Source organism: Phaseolus vulgaris, chromosome 8 (genome assembly GCF_051622355.1).
Source record: "Phaseolus vulgaris cultivar YP4 chromosome 8, ASM5162235v1, whole genome shotgun sequence".
Lineage (NCBI taxonomy): Eukaryota > Viridiplantae > Streptophyta > Magnoliopsida > Fabales > Fabaceae > Phaseolus > Phaseolus vulgaris.
In genome coordinates, this window is record NC_143505.1 from 44,546,524 (window position 1) to 44,566,651 (window position 20,128).

Below are 20,128 nucleotides of genomic sequence, written 5' to 3' on the forward strand. Positions count from 1 at the left end.
AAGGTAGACGTTGCTAAACTCACTGCTGCGAAGAAAATCGATGCTGAAAGCATTTCTCAATTGGAAGCAGAAGTAAACAAGTTAAAGTTGAGAGTTGGTGAAGCTGAGAGTTTTGTTATCCAACAACACCAGTTGGGTTTTGAGAAAGCTCTTCAACAAGCCGAATATTTCTACAAGATCCCGTTAGATGCCGGTAACTTTGATGTCGGCAAAGACTTCTATAAGGACAAATTAATTCCAGTTAGTGATATTCCTTATGACGGATCTCCAGAAGATGAGAGGGAAAATGAAGGATGAAAAATGAATGACGAGGCCGAATAGTAATCTAATTAGGATGTTTTTTGTTTTTTGTAATAGCTCCGAGTAAAAACTTTCGGACTTTTTAGGACGTTTTGTCTCTGTAGTAATAGGAATTTTGGATATACGGCATCAAATTATATGATAATATTTGATGTACTTTGTGTCTATCTTACGTGATCAGTTCCAGCTATTTATTATCTTAATTTCATACGATAAATGTATTCTATTTAATCGAACAAGAACGGGCGATCGGCCATTTAATTGTGATCTTTAAGCGAACAACTAAGGATAGGTGGCCAGCTTACTTGCGATGTTAATCAAGCAAATTTGGTAAGCGTTCGACCGGCACTTGAGATGTTATGTTCAGCCAATATTTGCGATGTTAATCAAGCAAATTTGGTGAGCGTTCGGCCGGCACTTGCGATGTTACGTTCAGCCAATATTTGCGATGTTAATCAAGCAAATTTGGTGAGCGTTCGGCCGGCATTTGCGATGTTACGTTCAGCCAATATTTGCGATGTTAATCAAGCAAATTTGGTGAGCGTTCGGCCGGCACTTGCGATGTTACGTTCAGCCAATATTTGCGATGTTAATCAAGCAAATTTGGTGAGCGTTCGACCGGCACTTGAGATGTTACGTTCAGCCAATATTTGCGATGTTAATCAAGCACATTTGGTGAGCGTTCGGCCGGCACTTGAGATGTTACGTTCAGCCAATATTTGCGATGTTAATCAAGCAAATTTGGTGAGCGTTCTGCCGGCATTTGCGACGTTACGTTCAGCCAATATTTGCGATGTTAATCAAGCAAATTTGGTGAGCGTTCGGCCGGCACTTGAGATGTTACGTTCAGCCAATATTTGCGATGTTAATCAAGCAAATTTGGCGAGCGTTCGGCCGGCACTTGAGATGTTACGTTCAGCCAATATTTGCGATGTTAATCAAGCAAATTTGGTGAGCGTTCGGCCGGCATTTGCGACGTTACGTTCAGCCAATATTTGCGATGTTAATCAAGCAAATTTGGTGAGCGTTCAGCCGGCACTTGCGATGTTACGTTCAGCCAATATTTGCGATGTTAATCAAGCAAATTTGGTGAGCGTTCGACCGGCACTTGCGATGTTACGTTCAGCCAATATTTGCGATGTTAATCAAGCAAATTTGGTGAGCGTTCGGCCGGCACTTGAGATGTTACGTTCAGCCAATATTTGCGATGTTAATCAAGCAAATTTGGTGAGCGTTCGGCCAGCACTTACGATGTTAATCAAGCAAGCTGGCAATCGTTCTTTCGGGAAGGATTTCACCTGGAGTGAAAGCGTCCAAGACCGAGAGTTTCTAGTTAACACTTAGAACTTTCAACAAAAGATCTTAATATACAATAGTTAGTGTTCTTAAATACAAGCCTTAACTGAAATAAAATTTTAAGTGACTCATATTCCAAGTTCTGGGCATTGGCTTTTCGTCTAACGTTTCCAACCTATAGGCTCCATTCTTCAAGTTTTCTTTTACTCTGAACGGTCCTTCCCAGTTTGGTGCTAACTTCCCTTGTGCTGGATCTTTTCTTGCATCAGTTCTCATTCTCCATACCAAATCTCCTTCACTAAAAGTTCTCGGTCTTACCTTCGCATTGAACCTCTTACATGCTCTTCTTTTCACTGCTTCTTCTCTGATTTTGGCTTTCTCTCGAAGTTCTTCAATCAAATCTAATTCTACCTTTAAACATTCATTGTTAGCACTCCAATCTTCTATTTGGCTTCGCAATGTTGGTTCAATGACCTCTATGGGCAACATAGCATCTGTTCCATATGTGAGATTAAATGGTGTTTCTCCAGTTGATGTCTGCGGTGTGCATCTATATGCCCACAATATTTCAGGTAACTTCTCGGCCCACAACCCTTTCGCACTTCCCAATCTTCTCTTTAGTTGACTGAGAATGACTTTGTTAGCTGATTCTGCTTGCCCATTTGTTTGCGGATGTTCAACTGAGGTAGTTGTAGACTTGATTCCCAAATCCGCATAGAATTCCAGAAGCTTTTTATCAATAAACTGTCGGCCATTGTCGGTTATAATAGAATGTGGAATGCCGAATCTACAAATTATATTCTTCCACACAAATGTTTGAACTTGTTGAGCTGTTATTTTTGTCAACGCTTCAGCTTCTATCCATTTTGTGAAATAATCAACCGCAACAATCATGAATTTTGTTTGTCCTCGGCCTAAAGGGAATGGGCCGAGGATATCCATTCCCCATTTAGCGAATGGCCAAGGAGAAGTAATGCTCTGCAACTCTTGTGATGGTATATGATTGAGGCTTCCAAATTCCTGACACTTCTTACAGGTTTTAACGTATTGATTGCAATCTTCACGTATTGTCGGCCAATAATATCCGGCACGACAGATTCATGTTGCCATTGTTCGCGCACCACAGTGCAATCCACATAGTCCTTCATGAAGTTCTCGGATTACATGTTCAGCTTGCTCATGAGAAAGACACTTTAACAAAGGAGTTGAAAACCCTCTCTTGTACAGTTCATCCCCTATGAAGATAAAATTAGCGACTTTTCTAGCCATTCTAACATCAATTTCAATTCCTTGTTCTTGATTGTTAATCACTTCTTTGTATGATCGAATCCAATCATCTTTCTCTGTGGTAACAATCAAACATTCTTCCACTCCAACAGTCGGATTGTGCAAGGTTTGTTGTAAAATGGAGTTGTGCTGAGGTTGTCTTCGTTGACTTGCCAACTTGGATAGAGAATCTGCCTTTGTGTTTTGTTCTCTCGGAATGTGTATGATCTCGGCTGTGATAAAGTTTTCCATAATGCTTAAGACTTTGTGATAATACCTTAATAGCAAAGGATCTCTTATCTGGTATTCACCTCTCATATGTCCCACCATTAATTGAGAATCACTTCGGAATATAACATTTTGTGCACCCATGTCTTTGGCTAAAACCAACCCTGCAATTAAAGCCTCATACTCGGCTTGGTTATTTGAAGTTTTGAATTCAAATTTCAGAGCCATTTCCAAATGAAAGTTCCCTGGTCCTTCTAGCACGATTCCTGCCCCACTCCCCTTCTTGCTGGATGATCCGTCAACAAATACAATCCACGCTTCATGATCAGCTTCCATTGTCGGCATTTGGATAATAAAGTCTGCTAATGCTTGTGCTTTGATTGCTCCTCGCGGCTCATATTTGATTCCAAATTCTGACAACTCTACTGACCATGCTACCATTCTTCCCGCAAGTTCAGGTTTTCTTAATACTTTGGCTATCGGGCAATCGGTTCTGACAATAACCTGATGATTCTGAAAGTATGGCCGAAGTCGCCTTGCTGTGTATACAAGTGTTAAAGCAATTTTTTCAACCCGTTGGTATCTAGTTTCGGCGCTTTGGAGAACTCTGCTCACGAAGTATATAGGCCTTTGTTCTGGATTTTCTTGTATCAAGGCTGCTCCTATGGCTTCGTGAGAAGTGGCAAGGTAGACAATGATAGGCAGAGTTGACATAGGTTTGACCAGGATGGGAGGTTTAGCTATCGTCTCTTTGATCGTTGCAAAAGCTTGCTCACATTGTTCATTCCACGTGAACGTTTCGGCCTTCCTCAACAACTTCACTATCGGTTTGGACTTCTCGGCCAGTATCGGCAAAAACCTTGCCAATGCATTTAACCTTCCTACTAACCTCTGAACTTCTTTCAAATTTATCGGATTCCTCATATTCATTATCGCTTCGCATTTATCTGGGTTTGCCTCAATTCCTCTGTTAGTCAACATGAAGCCGAGAAACTTCCCACCTTTGACTCCAAAAACGCATTTTTCTGGATTCAATCGCAAGTTGTACTTCCTTATCTGTGCAAATATTTCTTCAAGATCTTTCACATGGTTATCTACCGCATGAGACTTGACAATCATATCATCCACATACACTTCCATATTCTTTCCAATTTGTTTTTTAAACACCATATCCATCAATCTTTGATATGTTGCTCCGGCATTTTTCAAACCGAAGGGCATGACCTGATAGCAATAGTTTGCCATATCGGTAGTGAATGCAGTCTTCGGGATGTCAGGTTTATACATTTGTATTTGATTGTAACCGGAATAAGCATCCAAGAAACTCATCATGGCTTGACCAGATGCCCCATCAACCAACCTGTCAATACTCGGCAAAGGATAGGAATCTTTCGGACATGCCTTGTTCAAATCTGTATAATCAGTACACATTCGCCACTTTCCGTTTGCCTTCTTGACGAGAACTACATTTGCTAACCAAGTCGTATATTGGATTTCTTTAATGAAACCCGCCTGTAACAATTTTTCAGTTTCTTCAAGAGCAGCTTTTCGTTTTTCCTCTCCCAACTTCCTTCGTTTTTGAGCTATCGGTCTTGCTTCTCGGCAAACAAATAATTTGTGAGAAATGATGTTATGATCAATTCCCGGTATGTCTGATGCCTTCCAGGCGAACAAATCTTTGTTCATTCTTATCACTGCCACTAAGTCATCAATCATTTCTTCGGGCATACTACCCCCAACATATGTACATTGCGTTTCATCTTCGCCTAATTGAACCGATGTAATTTCTTCTCTTGGCTCTATCCTTTCATCATCATTCATTCTGGGATCCAAGTCCACCATTGCAACCATGTTTCTTGCTTCCATACTTCCGGTCGCCACTCTCGGCTCTCGGACCATCTTCAGTCCGGTCGCATAACACTCTTTGGCTGCTTTTTGATCAACATATATGGTTGCTATGTCTCCCCGTTCAGTTGGAAATTTCATTGCCAAATGCGGCGTCGACACTATAGCTCCCAACTTATTCAACGAAGATCTTCCTAACAAGGCATTATAGGAAGTACGAGTATCTACCACCAGGTATCTGATTGTAATTGTTTTCGTTGCATTTCCTCTACCAAAGGTTGTCGGCAAATCAATATATCCCTTGGTGTCAACCTTTTCACCTGAAAACCCAATTATTTGCTCCTTCAAAAGAACCATGTCTTGTTCTTTCAAATGTAATTTTTTGAAGGTTTCCCAGAACAGAATATCGACTGAGCTCCCTTGATCTACTAGAGTTTTCATTACCGCGTACCTGGCAATTTCAATTGTTATCACCATTGGGTCTCGTTGATCAGGATCAATATCTTGGAAATCTTCATCAGTAAATAACATAGGTGGCAAACTTCTTCTTTTGAAAACATAATTCACGGTCATGGCACCTCTCAAATATTTCTTTCCTATCGTATTATATGTTTCCTTTTCCGGAAAACCTCCAGAGATGGTATTAATGAACCCCCTGACTGGCCTTCCCAAACTGCGCTGTCGGCTCCTTCTCTCTTGAGAATGGAGGTGGCTTCCTCCACTTCTTAGATCTCTTTTTTCGTCTCTTCCTCCTCTTCTCTCCTTTCGATCGTTTTGTATATCAGTCGTTCTTCCAAATTTTTCTCCTCTACTCCTGACATCTTGTTCTGGACTTTGACTAGCCTTCATTCTTCCGACTCTAACAAAGCGTTTTAATTGCCCTGTCTGAATCAACTCTTCAATTCGGTCTTTCAGCGCTATGCATTCTTCAGTGTGATGGCCATGATTTTTATGGTACTGGCAACGTCTGCTATGGTCAGCTCGATCTGGGGTTCGTGCTTTCCTTGGTGGCGGTATTACTGCGGTTGCCATCGCCTCTTGAAGTATTCGGGTCCGAGTTGTGCTCAATGGTGTGTATTGTTGAAACTTTCGGCCACGGGGTTCCTCTCTGAAACGTCTACTTTGATATCCTGCCTCTCTTTCATTTGTTTTCTTCTCGTTCTTCACGTCCATCCTTGCCTGATTCCTAAAGTCCCTTAACTCCTCCATCTGCATGAACTTTGCTGCGCGCCGTCTTAATTCATCAAGGCTTACGGCTGGTTTTTTGCATAAGCTATCGGCAAATGGTCCCGGTCTCAAGGCAGTTATCATATGATGCATAGAAACTTCCGGACTGAGGTTTCTAATACTTAAAGCCATCCTTCCAAAGCGTTCCATAAAAGCTCGCAGTGACTCATTCTGTTCTTGTCTTATGTTTACGAGAGCTATGGATGTTAAGTGATGTGGTCTACTTGTAGCGAATTGAGCTCCAAACTTTTCTATCAAAGTGTCAAAACAATCAACAGATAAGGGTGGTAGCCGGGTAAACCAGCTTAGAGCCGCTCCTTTCAAGGTAGTTGGGAAAACCCTACATAGAATGGCGTCGTTCCACGTGTACAGACTTATTTGAGTTGTGTATATTGCAACATGTTCATCTGGATCTGTGCTCCCATCATACTTCTCTATTGTTAAACTCTTCCAATTGTCAGGTAATGGGGTCTCTATTATAGTCTCAGAAAACGGGTGTCTTCTGACTGGCGTTTCCACAGCGACACCGGAAAGTCTCAGGTATCTTCCTTTGTGTAACCCCGAAACTCTCTTCCTTGTTCTCTCTTTCATTAACAAAGTTTCTCGGGGAAGTATTTAACGCTGTTTCTCCATTCAATCTTTGTCTCAGGTAAGCATTCTCAGCTCTCAACATGCTCAACTCCTCTTCATTACTCTTCTTCAGTGTCTCAAATTCCTCTTGCAATTGCATTAACATGGCCATAGTCATGGCGTTCTGACAATCTTCTTGTTCTCTAGAATGTTCTCCTCTTTCGCTCATTTTGTTTCTCGACCCCACGGTGGGCGCCAAAATGTTCTTACAAGGACCTAGAAACAAACTGTCTTCGTCTTCCACCTGTTGACCTCTCGGCCTTCGCTTCCGGACTCCCTTCTCGGTGTGATCTTTCGGCTTACTCGTTCTTGGTTTGTATTTGGTTTGAAAACCTTTCACGTTTTATTGAATTGCTTGACTGACACTTCCCGGTCAACTTTAATTTACTCCATTCGATCTTTCGGTTTTTGGTCTCGGCATCCTCTCACAGATGGGTGTGCGTACCTGAAAGGTGCTCCGATGCCAAAGTTAGATTCAGTTTTACAGGATATTAAAATGATTTCAACAACCCTTACCTCTCAGGATGACCCTCTATTTATACTACTCTTTTATTGGGCCCAGAAGTTATTTGGGCCTTTTTTTTTGTATTAAACATTTACTATACATACCTACATATTTGGGCCCCGTTTCATGGGCTTTTGCTTAATAATAATTTCCATTCTATTTTATTTCTTTCGTTATTTAGTTTACTTTCGGTCGGCTTAGTACACCTTGCTTTCGGTCGGCTTAGTACACCTTGCTTTCGGTCGGCTTAATACACCTTGCTTTCGGTCCAATCTCTTGGCCCAGTACACTTTCCGTATTGGATGCTTTCAATCAAAATGAAATCCCTCGAGAATATTTTCCCCATAAAAATCGAAAGGTACAAGTCAACAAATGCTTAATAATTTTATGCCTTCAAAACCGCAAGGTCCAAAGCAATAATTTCATAATTCAAAAACAGAAAGGTAGTTAATAAGTATTTAAAAAAATATATATTCTATAGTTCTCATGTTTGTCATATTCCAAACATACTAAACCGAAAGGTCTTGCTACAAAACCGAAAGGTTTTGCTACAAAACCGAGAGCTCCAACACATTCGCGTATCAATATCTCCAAACTATTCAACCTTAACAATTGAAGGGCTGGCTTAATAATTTGATACCTTAAACAATTCAAAGTGCTACTTCAGGATATATACTAAATCAATTTTTCGTTTTCCAATAATAATATCAATCTCATCATCATTAAAGGTGAAAACGTAACCTGAATTTATACTAAATGGCAAAAATAAAATCAAAGATAAAAACTGCAAATATTATTTTATTAGCTAAAACCGAAAACAAAGAACTAAAAGCGTTAGTTACGTATACATCGACGTTATGCTTTCAAAACCCAACCGAAAGATCCCTGTACCGAGATCATTAATAATTTTATGCCTTTAGGTTTAATCGAAAGATCCAATTAAGATTTATACCCAAACGACGTTTCAAGCATTCAAATAAAATTCAGTTAAACTATGAATGCATGATATCAAGATATATAAAATGTTTTAATAAAACCGAATGGATTACTAATTGATAATTTTAATAGCAGCAAATATGAATGGAGGATGCAGTTTTAGACAACCTAATATAGTTAATGGGTCCAATTTCAATTTTCGGTTTTAGTATTGATTTTTAGTTAACCGAATTTAAATTTTGATTTGTTTTTGCAATCAAAGATATTCTAATCCCCTGTTTTCGGCTTCAATATTCGGCCTATTACGTTGTTAGGTAAATCTTAAGTCTAATTTATTTTAATGTAGCAAACATTCATGACTTGCTTTTTCGGCATTAATATTCGACAATTATTTTACTTGAAGTAAAAGCATTTGAAACCGAAAGAATTCTTTGCACTTCGAACGAAAAATCCTCCATTTAGAACACTATAAGATAGAAACCGAAAGGTAGTCATTGTTTTGAGATGACAAAAACCGAAAGGTAGTCTTGTAGTTTTCAGGTGATAAAAACCGAAAGGTAATCCTCTTGCTTTCAGGTGATAAAAACCGAAAGGAAATCTTATTGCTTTGAGGTCACAAAAATCGAAAGATAATCTTATTTACTTTGAGATGACAAAAACTAAAAAGTAATCTTATTGCTTTAAGGTTATAGACACTAAGAACAACACTTAAAAAATTCTTAACCAAAATATGGCATTTAAAGCATTTAAATTAAATAACTGAAAGGATAACATTGGCAGAGCAAGACCGAAAGGTTTATGATAATATATAATTATAATAATAAATAAATAAATAAATAAAAAACAAAGTTAATCATGCAACCGAGAAGTCAAAATCGAGAGGTTTTGTGATAACATTCAATGTTAAACCGAAAATAACAATGAACTTTATACATGCTAAAGTTCCAAAAAGGAATTACATTAAGGATGCAAATATCCATACATGGATCAAACGTCATAACATTTCAAAACAAATTCGCTTCTCGTTAACAAAAAACCAAAAGCTACAAACAAAAAATGAGAGCGCATATCCATCTAGCTCTCGGCATCAACACCATCGGTATCATCTTCAGGAATTTCGTTAACAGGCATTAACTCACCATTATAAAAATCTTTCTCAACATCAAAATTGCCTTCATCAATAGGAATCTTATAGAAATACTTCGCTTGTTCCAAAGCTTTCGCAAAACCTAACTTATGTTGTTCCAAAATGAAGTTTTGGGCTTCAAAAACATCCACCTTCAATTGCTCAATCTTCTCCTCCATAGCCTTGATAGCATTGATATTAGACTCCTTCACGGAAGATAATTCCGAAACTCTTCCATCAAGCAATTGATTCTCATTACGAAGTTGAGTGATCTCCTCACCAGCCTTCAAATTCGCGACTCTTAAATCAGAAATTTGCTTTTCAAGACTTTCTGTTTCTACCTCTTGTTCCTTCTTCTGCAAACTCAACTCTTGTAATTGCGAAGACAAAGCGGCATTTTTATCCTTACTCTCGGCAAGTTCACTCTTTAACTTTTCAAACTCGGCAAGTGACACGCAGCTACCATTCTTTGCTTTCACCATCTTTCCAATCAAAAGAGTTCTACTCGAAAGTTCGATGATAGAATCAGCCAAAGAAGCAGCACTCTCAGCTTTCAGCATATCATAAGATGACTCAGTAAAAGAAGTTTGGACAAACTTAGCATATTTGGTAGCAGCACCAAAAATAGATTCAGGAAGAGATTCCGTTGAGCCACCTTCACAATGACGATGGCGCCGAGAAGAGGAATGTGATTTTTTGCTACTTCTAGCACGTTTCTTGGACTTTCTTGAAGGTCCAACATCATGATCATCCTTCGCAGGTTCAGCAACTTCAATACAAGAAAGAGGTTCCACAGTTCCTACCTCCACTACCGGGTTGACCACATTTTTTCGCCGAGGAGTAACATCACCAGCTCTGTTAAGAAGTTTTGTAAAGTATGAACGACCTTTCGGATTTGTGGCCGCCATTAATGCTGAAAATCAATAAAAAATTTAGCAAAGTTAAAAATCTCATGCTATAAAACAAGAAAAAGCCGAAACAATTAAATACCAATGAGATCTTCTTGTGGACTTTTTGAAGTATACAATTGTAGTAAAGCGCGAGTGGGAATTCGATACGAGATGTGACCAAAAACTTCAATAACACGACGATCAGCAGCATTCATTGAGTGGCAAGACCACGAATTGAACTTTAATGGATCTTGCGTCCAATACAAAGGAAATTTCGGAATGTCTCCATCAAAAAAATATTCTCTTCCTTCAGGCTCTATTAAGATCTTGAAAAAACTCCCCTTAAAATCCTTATACGACGACGTAAAGGGCTTAAGAAAACAAATATCCGGCTTACTAATCAGAGACAACCAACTTGGTCGTTTACCTGGCCGAGAACTATAATAATACAAAAAAGATTTGGGGCTGGGAGAAAGTGACAATAATTTACACAAAATGCTAAAAGCTTGCATTGCCGCCCAACCATTAGGATGAAGCTGGGTAAGAGCAATATTAAGAATATTAAGAATACCCATTTGAAAATCATTCAAGGGCAACTGAATATGAAGGTCCCTAAAGAAACAAATAAAAAATTCATTACTATCACCCTCTCGGCCATGACAGACATTATCAACATCACCCACACGCCGAAAAGAAATTATATCATTCTCAACATCAGAATAATAAATCTGCGAATTAGAAACAAAATCACGAAGCTCATTAGCAGAGCGATACCGAGAAAAGAAGTCTCGGACCTTAGAATTAACCCAGTTGTAACCTGGACGATGTTTCTTCTTTGGAGAAATCACTTTGACTCTTTCGGCAACAGCCACAATAGCAGCTTCATTTGAATCTTTCATACAAGAAAGAGTAGCAGAAGAAGACTTTGATTCAAGATCTTCTTCTTCTCGTACCACTCGACCGGTGGATTCACCACCCGCGCTTGAAAAACTACTCAGACCATCGGAACTAGAAGAAGATTTCGAGATAGACATTGTTACCTTTAGAGGAAGAAGAAAGCTTCAAACGTCGTAGCTCTCCACAAGCAATAAAACTCGTATGAAAAGATAAACAATTTGAATGGGGTACCTATTTATAAACAAAACAAACCCTAGATACTGAAAAGTCACAAGCCCTTCCAAACCGTTCAAAAAATTATTCATCTAAGGGTTCAAATAATACCTCTGTCAAATCATTCAGTAAACACGGTAAACAAGGCATTTAAAACACATCAAATCATATCTTGAAATTCTCACACCATATCAGACATAAACACTTTTTTATTATTTTTAAACAAAAAACTTTATTCCAAATTCTTTATGCCTAGGGGGCCAGTGTACTGATAGGTCAAAACCGAGAGGTTAAGCCGAAAGCTAATACCGAAATAACCTCTCGGTTATAACAATAAATATATTGTGTTGATAGGCAAAAACCGAGAGGTTAGGCCGAAAGCTAATATCAAAATAACCTCTCGATTATAACAATAAAGATATAAAATAAAATTAAAACATATATATATATATATAGCAAGGCCCAAATTACATAAGAAACCTATGTTAGGGGGTGCGTAAATAATAAAATGGTGTAGAAAGAAAGTCCAAAGGTAAAGTGAAAAGCCCATTAAGGAAAATCTATAAATAGGAGATCAACATGAGAGGTAAGTAAGAGTGAATTTTATCTGATGAACATTACATCATTTCTGAGTTTGGCATCGGAGCGACTTGTAGGTACACCCCCCCATCTGTGGGAAGGAGAAGCCGAGAGCACCTAGCTGAGCGAGAAGCCGAGAGCACCTAGCTGAGGAGAAGCCGAGAGCACATAGCTGAGCGAGAAGCCGAGAGCACCCAACGTGAGGAGAAGTCCAGAGTATCCAGCCCACGAAGAAACCGAGAGAGTCCAGCCCAAGATTAGAAGATTTGTATAAGAGTTAAATCTTGTCAACCTGATTCTAGTGTTCTTGGTCCTTGTTGTAAGAACAAAAACAAATCTGAAAATGAAATAAAATAAAACAAAAAATAAAAACAAGAAACAATAAAAAAATTAAAATATTCACAATATTTAGGAATTTATGCTTAAAAATAAAAAAAATTCCTCGACAACAACGTAGAAAACTTGATGACTATTTTACAATAAATGTATCGTGTTAGAAGTAATAAATTTGTCCCTAAGGACAAATATCAAAACGATAAGGACCAGTTGAATTTTCAATTATACCATTCAGTAAATAGAAAAAAAATATATAAAAGTTTGTTAGAAAGTTTGTTGATTGATATTGATATGATTCCAATAGCACAATATGAATGATTCTTGACATTCTTAGGAATCATCTTGAGTTGGATATGAGATAGGCACTTTAAGATAGAATTGGATCAAGGTTCTATGTTCAAGAACTCACCAAGACTAGTACCAAAACCCAAACTCATATGGAAGTTCCATGTATAGTCAAATTGAACCGAACAAATTGATTGAAAAGGCAAAGGTACCGAACCAAAAGTGTAAGAACAGAAATGCACCGAACAATTAAGCAAGAAAATGAAGAAGAAGCAAAGATGAACGGTAGAAATTGAAATGAACCGAAGCAAAACACAATTGACTGAAAATGCCGAACTGAAAAATGCAAAGAAGCAAGCTAAGACATGAACATAACAAGAGAAGGAAGGAAGGAGAAGAGAAAGCTTATGAAGATGGAGGAATGGTTGGATGATCACGCCACTTAGAGGATGGTGACTCCAAGATGAGTGTGCAAGCCGCCACTTGAGGTAACCATAGAACTCTCAAGATAAGACTAAGTGAGGAAGGCATAAAGCTCTCCAATGCTCTCTCAAAAATTGAGTATAGTTTCTCTAATCAAAATTCAAATCTGAAAAATACAAAGGCAGCACCTTAATTTATAGCCTAGAGGTGCTGAAAAATAGGTGGGAAAATTCAAATAAACTCATTTGAAATTCCCGCCAAAAACAAGTCACATGGGAGGTGTGACCTTTTTCTACTATGACACCTCCTAAAAACTACACCTACACCTACTCTCCTAAGTCACATGGATAATGTGACTTTACTTTACATTTTCACACTTCCTTATTTAATATCCACACCTCCTACAAGAGTAAATCAAATGATGCTCTTTTATTTAATGTTTGGCCTTGCCCCTCATGGGATGGACTTGGGCTTTTTGGGCTTTGGCCTTCTTAGGCTTGGGCTTGGGCTTGGGCTTGGGCTTTGGGCTTGAGCCTCATCTTTATTTTATGTCTTCTTTTAATTTTGAGAAGACTAGAAGGAAGAACTTCAAATGTGAAGGCGAATGTCCTCTTCCTTCATTAATAAAAGCCTCCTTTATTTGATTCTCATCAGATATTGATGCACATATAAAAATCATTCATATTGATTCCTCGCATACAAAATTATTAAGAGAGTCTCTTAAATATTGATTTCTCGCATATTTATAAAAACTCCTTATCATTACGAACGAATGTTATAAAGCAATTAACATTTAAAATCTATTCCTAGCATTCAAATATGTTAAGCATTATCATTTAGGTCAAATTCTAGAACTACTTTTGAGTCAAATCTAAGGATCAAAATCATGAATAATTCAAGCTTTGAGAATAAAATGATAATATCAATCATCAATCAGGAAATAAAATATTATATATAAATATCACCTCAATACATAAGAGTTTAAACATGTTAATCTCAAACCCAAAAGGAAGAATTAGCCACTCACGTTGGTCATTACAAGAATGGAAAGCAAGAAAAGAAGATCTAGGGTTTTTCTCCTTGACAGCTGCCTCCTCTAGGGTTTTCTATCTCTCTCTATTCTCCCAATGATGTCTAAGGTTATTCCTCACGCCTTTTATTTAACCTAGTTGGGCTTGGGCTAAGTGACTTCTCACCTAGGTGAGTTATTACTTGCTTGGGTGAGTTTGACTAGAAATAACCCAACTTCACTTGAGTGAACTCGCCTGGGCGAGTTCTTCTAGACTGAGCTTTCTTGGGTGATTTTGGGCGAGTTTCCAAAGTTTCAACTTTCCCTTTGCATCTTGTTTATTCTCTTTTAGCCCTTTCATCTCCATTTTCCCTTATCATCATGAAATTAACACAAAAAATGTGAAAGTATTTAAATTCCTAAATTAGGGGATTATAGCTATTTTATCAATAAGCAACCATAAGTGTTTGGTTTGTAATATGAAATATTACCAAAATATGACACTTATCAGCTTAGAAATAAGACACTTCCCTTTTGTAATTTGTAGACTTGATTGATATATAAAATTGTGTTTCCAAAATTCTCAACACACTTTTATCCAAGTCTATCTTCTATGATGCTCATTTGCATTCTAGAAATTCAAGGAAGTTGACATAACCTCTTCCTTAGCCTTTGCAACTTATAAACTCATGCCCAAACCCATAAACATTCATTGCCATTCGGTGCTTCCTTCATAAATCTACAAGTCTTCCACTGCCTTCCATCAATTCCATCCAACACTCAAGAAGAATTGCATCACAATATGTGTATTTATATGATATAATAAAATAGATCATTTCACAAGCATAGTTTTAACTTTTCCTCCTTATTTAGTTAGATTAATAATTGAAACATGCAATATAAAAGATCAAGCAAAGAAAAGATAATCAATATTTTTGTAGTGGTGCATCTGATCACACAAACTACGTCTAGTTCTATCTTTCGACATATATAATGGTTAGGCTTACTCAACTAGTTTGTTAGGTTGAAAACAAACAATGTTCTTACAAATCTTTTAGGGGGAAGTGAGAAAATAGCAGAGTTTTGGCACTTTCAAAAACAGATAGTTCTTATTCTTTCTTCTTAAAAAATATATTTATAGAAACTCAAGAAGAAGTGATCGTTGCAAACCCTTTTCTGCCTGTTGAGTAGCTTTGAGCTCACTTGAATATCTTCTTCTTTCTACGATCGTCTGTCAAACTTTTATGTTCAAAAAAATTTAATTTGTTTCATGCAAAATTAATTTATCTTCTCTTCTTTGCGCAACTTTTCTGATAGTGGGCAGTACTTATCTTTCTAGATTGCATAATTTTTAACTTCTAATATCGATAAAAGCCCACGCCGTACTAGACAAATAGCAAGGGCAGGGTTGACATATGCTTGTGTCAGGTAAATTTGGTAGATATTTAATATTTAACTCAAATTCCCATAGATATTTGAATGAGGCTTGAACTTGGGGCAAATCTCTTGATAACTAATGGTGAAAACATTTTCTACATTACACTTAAGCTTTAGAATATTCTCTAAGTTCATGTTTTTATTAGACAAGATGCTCTATCGTCTGTCAAACAAAACACACTCATGATCTTATCAACGTCCATCTGACGCAATTCCTTCGTGCCTAGAGCTTTAACCTTTCTTTTATTTAAGCGCTCAATTAAAATAACAGGTTGTTGGACTTTCGCTCTACGGCTTGACGTTAAGATTATGACTCGCTTCTTATTATAAAAACACATTTACGTCTTAACAGTATCTTTTTTTTTATTATGATAAATAGATATGAGTTTTATGAGAATAGATAAAACTAACTAAATGTTCATCTAACTAGTCATTTTCATTACTTTGATTTTGTGAAAGGTATAAAAGATATTTGAGTAAAGACACATTTTTCCAGAGCTTTAGATTAAATATGTAATCAAATAAACTTTTAATAAGACTTTATGATGAAGTAGGATTGCAAACATGTTAGATCAAGGAAAAAAACGAGATTATTTTTAAGTCTAGTGAAAATATTATTTTCTTCTTTAGTTTCATTTGACTATGCTAGTCTATTTATTAGAACAAAAGATAGGTTCAAAAAAATTATAAGAATATAATGATAAATATATAAGTATTAAATTGTCAGAGAAATAAATATGTAAATATTAGACCAAAGAAAATATCATAGCAATAGAGTAATTATATAAGCAATCATCATAGCAAAACTTCATACTTAGAGATAGAAAGAGACATATGTATATGAATAAGATGCTCATATTATTATGATCAGATTCTTTAAGAGTATGTATATGTATGAGAACATAAACTATTGGTATCAAATTAAGAAATTCACACACAGAAATTCGTAGAAACATTAGACAATCTAGAGTAACAAGAAAAATATCGCGTAAAGGAAAGACTAAAGCAGAAAATTTTATATATCTACTAATCAATATTTGATGAAAACATACAAGAACTGAATACAAATATTCTTAAAGTATTACAATAGATTACACCGTTCAACTTGCTTAAACCTCTAGAACGTTAGAAAATACCATATTATATATAGGCTAGTAGAAACATAAATAACACTATAATAAGATGATTCGTGGTGGGCTAATTTAAATCATTTCCAAATCAGTTAAGACCCTAATACTTTTACTCGAAAGCGGATCGAGACGGTTGTAGTACAACTGAGGGTTGTGTATCCATGGGGAATTAATGATATCAAAGTATAATTATTTTTTAAAATGAAGTGATACATGATTTGAAGATGATTTTCATGTAATATCTATAAATAACAATTATAAATAATAATAATAATATTGCTAGATATTTAGATCGAGAGGTGAAGTGTTAGACAAATTACTAAAGCAAGGAAGTAACAATATAACACATTTGTTGGAATTGGAACAACTTTATGTTTCCTTTGTTATTTTTATTTATAAATTCAATGTTCTATTCAAAATCCATGTTCCTATTTTGGCCAAACCAAAAAGATTCCTCATGCAAGGTTATCTAGACCAATAAGCCACCGTTATCACTTACCTCTGCATTAAGATGGAATAGTTCAACATAGTCTTAGCTTCGCGCTCTACAACCATTGAGTTCTATAGTTGGTTGAATAGGATTCAGAAACATGAAATCATCTTCCGGTAACATTCATTCCCTATGGAAAATCAATGGTTGTTCCTCACCATTAAGCATTAAGCACACTATTGTTAGAATTATAGGGCTAAAACAAGAGGGGGGTGAATTGTTTTTGAAAGATTTTCACAAGTATTGAAGGTAGAGTGTAAAGCTATGAAGAATTAATCAACAGAAAATTTGTTCAGCAAAATACAAAACTGTTTTTAAGCTTGATGCAGAAAATCAACCTATTATTTTTACGAAACAACCGGTTGTTTTTATCAGCAGTTTATAAAAACAAAGTTAAAGCAGTTTAAAGAGTGTAAGGATAGAGAGATTCACACAAAATGTTTATACTGGTTCACTCAACACCTGAGCTACATCCAGTCCTCAGAAACCACTGAGAATACACTATGTAATCAACCCTAGATTACAAGCTACACACACTAACAATGATGATCTTGAACCCCTCAAGAACACACACCACTCATTGGCAAAAACTACACCAAGAATGTTGATCTTGAACCCCTTAAGAACACACAACACTTCTTGGAAACACCAATACTGACATACAATTTTCAAGAAGGAAGGGAATAGAATACACCTGGGTAAATCACAAGATCAAAGATCATAATATGTTCTTGCCGATTGACTTGGTCGCCGGTTGACTTTAAAGGCAAGCAGTGGCTCCTCCTATTTCTGGTGGATTCAATGCTTACTCTTGGATGTTGGAAAGCGACTCCACTGAAACAGAGGGGGCCCTACCTGTTGATTTCACTCCGACAATCAAGTCAATACTGGGGTAAGAAACAACGAGTAAATAAGATAGTAGTTTCAGTCTTAGAAATGGTGTACCTTTGCCAGGGATCTCAACTCCCTTTTATAGACTGCTTTTAGGTCACCTCATTGTAACGACCCCTCTCTCACCAGAGCCTTATCACTAGTGAAATTAGGTTTACTAGGAGGACATTTTGTTACGTTATTACACAATCTTAGCACAACAACCGCACAGAATCTTCCTCTTTGGAGTGCACAATCTTAACAGCATGGCCGCCAGGGTACCAACTCATGTACCAGAGTTGCGGGGCCCATCTGTTTTGTAGGTGCCCTAGTCGCTTACGTATCATGCATGCAACTTTTCCCCAAAAAACCCTAATGCTCTTAGGGGTGTCTTCAAGGGATATTTACTTGTGCTAGACCCGAATGTACTATACACACCACCTGCATGCACTTTCTCGCTGACTAGGCCTTTCATATATACGGGTTTCAACACACGTATCTTTGGGGGCCCACTAACACCGAGTCGATCTGCTCCATAGGTGCCGATGTCTGATGCCGACGCTGATGTCCAAGGTCTGGTCCAGTACAGAATACAAGACCCAATCTTATTCCACACTTGAGATGATCCAAAAAGCTCTTTGAAAACTTGAAAACTGTTTTTTATTGATCTCTCTCACTTAGTTCATGAATAGGAGCGTAAAACCACCTTTTTATCTTTCAATCAAATGGTTAAAACACTTACAACAAAAGCCCAAAAGGAGTTGGAATCATTTAAAACAGAAAAACCACTTAATAGAATTATGTTAAGGTTTTCAGCAAAACAATCGGTTGATTTTTCAAAATAACCGATTGATTTTTATTTGACAGCATTAAAATCCACTAAGTGTCAAATAACCTGTTGTTTCGAAATTTCAACCTGTTGAAATTTCACTTCCTTTTAGAAAACCCATCTTTTCAAAATGTTAAAGATTCAATTAAGTTTGGATCATCTTAAGGAGTAAATTAACAAGTTTCAAACAACTAGACACACACACACAACAGCAGCAAGGTCTTCAAGCTTTCCACTTGGATTTGGAGACATCAAAGCATCTTATTCAACAATAGAGTCAAGTCACTAGAAGAAGAGTTGGAAAAATCAAAAGATGATTTTGAAAACCTTGATTTGATTTACAAGAACTCTACTTGCAGTTGTGACTCAAAGTTTTGTGAAAATCTTTAAAGGAAGATTCATTATCTTTTGAAAACTATGGATAAACTTAAAACTGGAAAATCCAACTTTGAAGATGTTCTTGCATCTCAAAATTGTGTTTTCGGAAAAGTTGGTTTAGATTTTTATCCACAAAACAAACGAAATGGAATTTCAAAACCTTTTTCATCAGTGCTAGAAAAACAACCGATTAAAAGAACGATTCAACCAATTGTTACATGTTTTTACTGTATGAAGAGAGGTCATTCAGTTAGATTCTGCAAGTTTCGCAAATCTCTTGTTCCTAAAGGAATCTTTAAGTGGATTCCAAGATGTTTTGATGGTTCCAAGGATAAGTCTAACACAAAAGGTCCCAAGTTCTTTAAGGGATCAAATCTTGTGATTTAACAAGTTTTGTTTTGCAGATTTTTTACTCCACTTGAAGGGTCAATAAGATCAAGATCTCAAGAAGACTTATTTGCAAGACAATGCCTTGTCCAAATACTATGTACTGCTTACATATGTGTACCTTAAATCTGAAAGATAACTCTTTGTTCTTCTCATTGTTGAACATTTGATTCAAAATCCAATTATGAATTTTTCATTATGTTTGTACTTGGATTATATCTAGCTTGTATTCCTTCTATTTTCATACAAATCCATGTGCCTTTTAGACCTGAATGTTTGTATATAGCATGGCTGTTAAAAGAATTTAATTTTCTCAAATTTTTCATTAGTGCAGAAATTCAACTAATTGTTTCTTCTAAACAACCGATTGTTTTCACTATGTTAGCACTGGTCAAATCTGTTTTTTATTCAAAGTGCTTCAATCCGATTTTTTGTTTAAACCCAGTGATGTTTGTGGTCAACAATGTCCTAATTACATCTTTGAATACAAAATATCTCTGTAATAACTGCTCTTTATGAATCAGATTCCTCTTAATCTTGGAAATAAAAACTACTTTTAAAGTTTGGTCAAATCAACATGTGATTTTTTGTACTTTCTTTTATGATTGACAAATGG

General features: G+C 36.7%; 1 protein-coding gene across 1 annotated transcript; it reads right to left on the minus strand.

The window, feature by feature from the left end:
• Positions 1–5,114: 5,114 nt before the first annotated feature.
• Positions 5,115–6,910, minus strand: LOC150025598 (uncharacterized). The gene is made up of 3 exons (XM_090294128.1): positions 6,670–6,910; positions 5,248–6,596; positions 5,115–5,129 (listed from the first exon to the last, which is right to left on the minus strand). Exons 1-3 carry the CDS (start codon positions 6,908–6,910, stop codon positions 5,115–5,117), a joined length of 1,605 nt encoding a protein of 534 aa, XP_090150254.1.
• Positions 6,911–20,128: the final 13,218 nt, after the last annotated feature.

Excerpts from the sequence above, each read along its gene's own strand:
- LOC150025598 (XM_090294128.1), bottom strand. The coding sequence starts at position 6,910 with ATGACTATGGCCATGTTAATGCAATTGCAAGAGGAATTTGAGACACTG. Across the intron at positions 6,597-6,669 it reads GTGTCGCTGTGGAAACGCCA|AGAAGTATGATGGGAGCACA; the intron begins GTCAGAAGACAC and ends GTTTAACAATAG.